Source organism: Lissotriton helveticus, chromosome 2_2 (assembly GCF_964261635.1).
Source record: "Lissotriton helveticus chromosome 2_2, aLisHel1.1, whole genome shotgun sequence".
In the NCBI taxonomy this organism is placed as follows: domain Eukaryota; kingdom Metazoa; phylum Chordata; class Amphibia; order Caudata; family Salamandridae; genus Lissotriton; species Lissotriton helveticus.
In genome coordinates this window covers 254,214,191-254,222,212 of record NC_136060.1, presented here as the reverse complement: position 1 = coordinate 254,222,212, position 8,022 = coordinate 254,214,191, and the positions used below count along the sequence as shown (strand labels likewise).

Sequence of the window (8,022 nt, the reverse complement as noted above, 5' to 3'; positions counted from 1 at the left end):
AACAAATATGTAGTATTTATTAAATGTGAGTGGTGAATTCCTAATGATTTAGGAGATGGTAGCTGACCAGTAACATTGACAAACACAATATAAAGCAGGTATTACATTTCCTATCATCCTTCAAAAAACAGGGGTTTTCATTTCACATTAATAGGTCCTTCCACTCTCTGAAGTAAATATAATTTACATTTCAACTTTAAGAATAGCCAAACTACAAACCTACATAAACAGAGATTTATTTTTCATTTAAAAAAAAACACAGCAAAGGGCTGTATTTGTACCCACAAGAATTTCAAAACTCGTGAGCAACGATACACACCTTACCAGCGCAAAGTAATACATTTTCTCTTCAACAAAGATGAAGAGATTTTCTTTTCCATTTTGAAAAATATATGTAGTCACATACTTGATGGTCACAAGAACATTAATGTAATGTTATTAAATAAGCATGAGGTAACAAGACTCGAGCCACTTAATTGCTACAACGATACAGGAGTAGTGACCAAAAGGATGAATGCACCCTTATATAACTGGTCAAGAATCTAGACTAGATTCATTTTCTTCATTTTCTTCAGCTGCATCGAGTGCACCACTGCAAGTGCTATCTTGGTTAACTGCAGATTGATTCAGCTCTTCCTCTCCTCCAGTGAAATTATGAGACACTTCCTCCTCCTCCTCTTCTTCCTCAGCCTCACCATCATCCTCTGCATCCATCTCGAATACTCTGACATGGCGGAGATTGGAACTAAGCTGAAAACAGAAAGCAGTTCAAAGAATTAATAAATGTACCACTGAGTTCATAAAAATATGTACCACTGAGCTCTTATAAAACAGGATTACAAATTAAAATATTTGAGTAGGACGAAATCAAAATATTAATACCCACATAGATGTTTAAAGTTCAAATTATGAGTTTAGACTAGTTTATAAAATAAGCACCAAAAGGTTGCGCACCTCCAACTGGATACAGTGACATACAACCCAGGCAGAATTTGATCCAAACAGTGATGAAATTACGAGGGTCATCAAACTTATTAGTTGGAAGCACACACCATGGTATACTAATCTTGCGTCTTCCACCTTTAGCACCACCAAGAGACATAATTGCTAAATTTTATTGGTTAATGATGAATGCAGTCTTGCAGGCAGCAATGCAAACCGGCTTGATAAAATATGAAACCATAAAAATAAAAACTATTTCTGTCTGTAAATGAAATCTAGGGTTGAGTTTTGACCGTGTCCAGGGAAAGCTATGTGAAAGCAACCTGAAGAACAAAAGAATTGACTCGATGCACAGCGAATTTTAGCAGGATATATACGGTATTTTTGGGTGCAGTCACAGTATCGTCGCGTATCCCACGGCGTAGAACTATAAACTAAATGGTAGTGGGATCAGTGGGTCACTGTCCCATCCTGTGGCGCACACACTCGTTCCTCTTCTAAAGAAAGAGGTTCCAAAGTTTATTCTGCAGTTTCAAATGTGCTTTTATTCAGCAATATTTAGTTAATTTCTTCTAAAATAACTCATTTGTTCATTTTTGCAGCATTTTTACAAATGTTTGTTACTTATTTAACATATCAGCACTGTCCTTTTGTTAAGCATCTAATGTATTTCGAGGCATATCCGCCTCTTCATCAGGGAAAGGATACTGTTTAGATCTTTCTATTATGAGAATCTTATTGGTGGATTCCTTGATAATTTCTTGGGGGTATCCTCTTTGGTGAAATTTCTGGGCTACTTCAGTGATTCTCAACATGGATTTGTGGGAGTCTGATGTTATTCTTTTGGCACGCGCCATTTGGGAAAATGGAAGGTGTTTTCTGAGGTTAGGTTCATGAAAACTCGAAAAATGAAGCATGTTGTTCCTGTCTGTGGGCTTCGTGAATAGATCTGTCTCAAATCCTTGAGGGTTGACTGTGACTTTGACGTCCAAGAAGTTAACACTTGTGTCAGATATTTCCCAAGTTAATTGGATCCTTTCATCAATCAAGTTGAATTCAGTTAGCAGGTTTATTAGTGTCTCTTTGCTGTTTTTCCATACGATAAAAATATCGTCAATGTATCCAGTTAGTAATTTCAGGTTATCCGTCCATTCCGTTTTTGAGAAAATGTGGGTTTCTTCAAATTGTTGCATGAACAGATTAGCATATACGGGTGCTGCCGAGTTGCCCATAGCCATGCCCACCAGTTGTAAGTACCAGGTATCTTGGTATTTAAAGTAACTGTGGTAGAGAGTGAACAGCATTAAATCCATCAGAAATGTTTGGAATCCACTTTCTATGGAGGAGTCTAACAGGGTTTACGCTTTAAAATGCCCGTGTGGAAAACTCTACGTCGGGAAAACCGAACGAAAAATTAAGACAAGGTTGATTGAACATAAATCGAACATACGATTAAAGAACAGTAAGTCTGCTGTAGCAATGCATTTTCAAGAACACACCCATAATGTTTCCCAATTGAAATTTATAGTATTGGAAACCATCGTGAAAGTTGAAGGTAGAGACAATACCAAATATCTCTTGCAACGCGAAAATGTTTGGATTCAAAGACTATCGACCCAGAAGCCATCTGGGCTCAATGAAAGAATTGAACTCTTTTGGTATTTATGATCATGAATGATGTTATCTCATGAATGGAGCTATAATGGGACACCTGTGTATACCCACGTTAAACCATGGATACTTGTTTCCCACTGTTATTTTTTACTGTGTTTAAGTTTTTATTATTATTTTTTTACCTTGCCCGTTATATTTTTATCCGTATCTTTTTGACAACTATATTTGGTAAATCCATCGATATAGATTTCCACTTTGACATTTACTTATAGGCTACTTCCCTAACACACGACCTAACACGGCCACTCGGAGGCTTTCTTCACTCTCCATGACCACGTGATCGTAACTATCCCACATGACCCGATCACTAAACCGACACTAACATTCCCGCTCGGATCACCGCGGAAGCTTGGAACACCCTCGGCGAAACCAGCACTTACTAACAGGTCAGTCCCCAGACACCCCGGCAGCCTCACGGCGCGCTATAACTTTGAGAGTCTTCACCTAAGAGACACGTATTTTCGCTCTTACAAGCATTCTTTGATTTACAGATTGCATGACTATATGGAAAAGCGGCGCACGTAAGCATGACGATGATAATCTCCTACCACTTTACACAGGTTCTGGGATAATTTTTTTAAGGTGCTACCATAATACAACACGCTTCCAATCACAATTCCCTCTCCCCCACCCCACGTTTATACCCCAAACATCACCCACACCCCACGAACTAAGTCCAACATTCATCTCCACCCATGTTTTATATTTTTCAGTATCCTTTCCCTGATGAAGAGGCGGATATGCCTCGAAATGCATTGGATGCTTAACAAAAGGACAGTGCTGATATGTTAAATAAGTAACGAACATTTGTAAAAATGCTGCAAAAATGAACAAATGAGTTATTTTAGAAGAAATTAACTAAATATTGCTGAATAAAAGCACATTTGAAACTGCAGAATAAACTTTGGAACCTCTTTCTTTAGAAGAGGAACGAGTGTGTGCGCCACAGGATGGGACAGTGACCCACTGATCCCACTACCATTTAGTTTAAAGCAACCTGAAGAACATGCCATTTCAATGAAAATTAAGAAGTGGCAGCAGACGACTAAACAGTTTACTGCGCTGATTTTGAGGAGGCGAGGGGACTGGCAGAAAGTGTGATGCCTTGCCAAAACAGGACCTTCAGAGCAGGCGTGTGACGGAGATCCGATGGAAGTGTACAGGGAGCCAACATCAACAGATGCGAACAAGCTTTCACTGATAATACACAAACGAGGGGGCAGAATTAACCCACACAGAAACACTGGGAGATCTATTATTAGGTCGAGCTCTGCAAGATCGGTTATATCTGTTTAGTAGGGTTTTGGCACACCCACCAACTTCCATTAGTTATCTGTAGCATTCAGAAACGGTGGCTTGCAATTGGTGCTTTGTTGTAAATGTCCCTACTTTGTGTGCTTGGATCATTCCCTGGCGATTTCACTAAGAGAATATTTAGGTTGGACATCAGACTGTACAGTTGTGAAGGCCCCCTCCTTGTTCCTCTCAGCTGGGCATTGCAGCCTTATTTTCTAGGTGGAGCCTCGTATTCAGGTAGCGTTTGTGTGCTTGTTCAGCTCTTTGCACAGTACAATGGCCCGTCTCCCATATGCGCATCGCAGCCTCAGAGTTCCTTCTGTTTTTTTTCAACTATGTTAGATAAGAGAGCGGAAGGCACCAAGATAAGGCTGCAGCGGGGAGGGCACATTGGGACAAAACAGCATGTCACCCCCGGGCAGGTTATGTTATACCACACTCCTCTTTGTGTGAGCCGAAGACAAAGCTACACAACTGAGACGCATCCTTTTTAGGTCTCGTCTAGCAGTGTTCATGCGCTGCTTGGAAAAAGACCTTTAGCCATCGATGCAGTTTGTGTCCCAAAAACGTGCACGCGTTGCATTGCCTTCAATGGCAACGCGGAGGGAGGGTGGGTCACGTGCACTGCTGGCCTGGGCACCTCACAGGCAGGTCTTTTTCACGTGCAATGCTGCCCAGAGCACCTCACAGGTGGGTCTTTTTCATGTGCACTGCTGCTCAGAGCACCTCACAGGCGGGTCTTTTTCACATGTACTGCTGCCCAGAGCACCTCACAGGCGAGTCTTTTTCACGTGCACTGCTGCCTAGAGCACCTCACAGGTGGGTTCTTTTCACGTGCACTGCTGCCCAGAGCACCTCACAGGCAGGTTTTTTTCACGTGCACTGTGGCCCAGACCAGCTGTCGGGCGGGTGACGTCAGCTCTCTCCTATCGCATCCTCAGCTGACTTCCAAACTCCTGCAGCTTTCAGAGAACCGTGCCAAGACCCTGATCTCCGGACTGCTCGCCTACTTCCCACACAGCACTGCTTTTGTACTCCACCTTCCCACCCTCCGGTGATTCATTCTACGACCTCTGGAAAGTGCTTCACCTCCCGAAGTGAGTGACAGGTAAAGCAATACAGGCAAACAATGGCAACGTAGATAGCAAGCAGTCGCACTACAGAAAATGAAGAAATGATCTGATATTTTGATCTATGGAGTAGCGTAGGATGAGATCTGATCACCCCTGTGTAGCCCAGCAAAAGCCAACATAACAGCACATCCTCGGCAAGGTTTGGGATCGATACATCCGTCAGGCGGGGAGCCCTGTGACACTTTGAGAGAACTCCAAAGTACCCTTGTGGAAGGGAGGCCATCTCCGACGGGAGCTCTCAGGTGTAAACACTGCTCCTCACTCACAGACTCGTTTTGTGTGTGATCCCTAACCATGATGAGATGCACAGACATTCTTGGCAGACAACAGTGAACATTCACTCAAAGCCTAACACCAACTTACTCAGGGCCCAAAGTAGACCATTTACTACAAAGCATGGCAAAGATATGTTAAAATCACAAAGCATGCTGGTGTGTAACACCAGTCATTATACTGTGTGAATAAAATTTCACACACAAAGAGCATTACCTACATCTTGTACTAAATACATTACGTACATCTTGTACTAAATACATTACCTACATCTTAGGCACTTCCTCAACCCTGAAGATGTAACCGAACCCTAAACTTAACTGTAATCCATCCCTTACCCTAAGCTATAACCGTACCTTTAGTAGCCTATCTCATCCCTTATTCTAGAACCTTTAACTCTATCCTTACCCTAGCCCGCTTTACTATAACTTTTAGGCCTAACTTTACACCTGTCCACCCGTTACCCTTACCCTAACCTTACAATTATTGTAGTCCACCTCTAAGCCTAATCTTTAACTGTACTCTTACTCTAGCCCACGTTACTATAAGCTTTAACCGTACCTTTACACCAGTTCATCCCTTACCCTAACCTTTAACCATACCCTTATGTTAGCCCACTTCTTACACTAACCTTTAACTCTATCCCTACATTAGTCCAACCCTTAACCCGAACCATTAATCCTACCATTACTCTATCCCATCCCTACTCCTACTCCTTATGTGGACCCCTATGCCTATATTTTACTTTAACATCCGGCACAGTCCCATGCAACAAATTGCAATAAAGACATTCTTTCGTTATCATTGAACACATACTATCAGTAAATGGCTGGACTGTGTTCTTTGCACTAGCTCGGACTGGTGTATATGGCCAGAGTTTGTTTACAATGACAACACGGAGGTAAATGACTGAGACAAGACCCAACATTCGTGTCCTGACAAAAACTGAAACCCTCCTCTTAAAGCACCCATAGAGGCTTACAGAGCCCTGGCTCAAATCACCCCCTTTTCCTCTTGGCCAATAGTTTGCAGTAAATCAGATAAGAGAGAGCACGATGTAGGCGAGCAGATTACAATGGAGGTCAGGGAGCAGAAAGAGAGCACCACAAATGCAACAGAAGGGAGATTACATGAGGGAAAAATTGTAAAACACCTGCACTCTTGTGGACTGCTAACACAAACAACAAGCATTGGCATAGCCAATAGGTCTTGCCTTTGGGACCTTATAAGTATTTAATTATGCAGCACAATATCCTTGGTGCAACATCAACTGCTGCATGGCTAAACACTTATAATGTCCCAAAGGCAAGACCTATTGGCTATGCCAATGCTTGTTATACTTGAGAACGGCCTGAGTGTCAAAAGTCTTTAACTTTTGGTACACTGACATCTCTGGGTACATTTGCGGTTGGGGGGTTGTGTCATGTCTGGTGAGGTGCACACATAAGACCCAGGCTACCTACACACAAATTGCCACCAGGCCAGTATTATAGCAGTCCTACTGAAGAATTCAGGCTAGAGGCCAGCGCCGGCAATGATGAAATAGGGCAGTGCACTGACGGTCTATATGTGTACTTTCCCATGTGCGATGACGTACCCTGCTGCTGATCCCCTTTTAGACGAGGCGGGGCTGCTGCTGGAGCAGCTTCAGGCCATCCATCACATTAAGTACTGATCTCTATGTCCAACGGGGACGGAGTGGTTACATACCGACACCCTGAGGTCTGCGGAAAGCTGGGGCTGCTAATACTCACAAAGGGCTGGAGTACAAGTGAAGTGTTGATCACCCAACCTACCTGGATAGTGCTCTTCTCGTGGCACTGGTTAATAGCAGATTTAATCTTAGGGAAGGAGTGAACATACTATTTTAAATGATTGTGATATTTCAAGCACATCACTAGCATTTATGAATGACAAAGGTCACCCGTTCTTTATAAATAAAAAATTTTACAGACGCTTTTGTTCCGAACATGTCATGTTAAAAGCTTTCTCATAATTTCAATAATAAACATCTGAGCTGGAGACAAATGTTACCAAGAGAGTCCCACCTAGATCCACATATGTGTTGGTCTGCATCAGTGTGCTTCGTTTATAACATGTCAAATTATGCTAATTTGTCAGGATCACACAGCGCAGCAAAAGCTCTCTCTGTGACTCTTAACAATTTCCACCAACTAGTTTCTTTTTCATTTCAACCGCCTCGTGAAATTTCAGTTTGTGTCTTTTCTTTTTTTATTTCAATATACTTTTTCTTTTTTTCTATCAATGTTTATCACTGCTGAGGCTAGTGCCTTTGCTTGGGTGGTGGGGAGTTATATGGCGGCCTCTAAATATCTGACATGTGCACCATTCACTCATTTGCATCCAGGACAGTAGTAGTCTGTCTGTAGGTCACATGATGTAGGCAGGTATTGCAACGTGTGTCTTTGGGATGGCCTACAAACTGAATATTTATTTTTCGATGTCTGTGCAGTCTGTGGAGAATTATAGATATTTTTAGACTGTGCTTTTATCAGTCAGGGTTGATAATATTTACATCCCGCAACCACTCCTCAGAGCGTTTCCTCTGCAGGCAGCTCGAGCTGATAAACAATCCTATTTATCTGCAGGGTTCTCGGGGGCCTGCACCTCGAGGAGAGAGGGAAAGGTGAACAAGCTGCCACATCACATCTCCTGGTGGAAATTGCGCCATTTAAGCAGTGCT

The 8,022-nt window shown here is 42.4% G+C and overlaps 1 protein-coding gene across 1 annotated transcript in view; it reads right to left on the bottom strand.

Annotated features, from left to right (window-relative positions):
* Positions 1 to 222: 222 nt before the first annotated feature.
* The window catches only part of ANAPC4 (anaphase promoting complex subunit 4), a 355,563-nt gene continuing 347,763 nt past the window's right edge, over positions 223 to 8,022 (bottom strand). Inside the window, exon 28 of the mRNA XM_078678375.1 lies at positions 223 to 750. Within this exon, the coding sequence (XP_078534501.1) occupies positions 535 to 750 (216 nt within the window). The 3' untranslated portion in view covers positions 223 to 534. The remainder of the gene's footprint in view (positions 751 to 8,022) is intronic.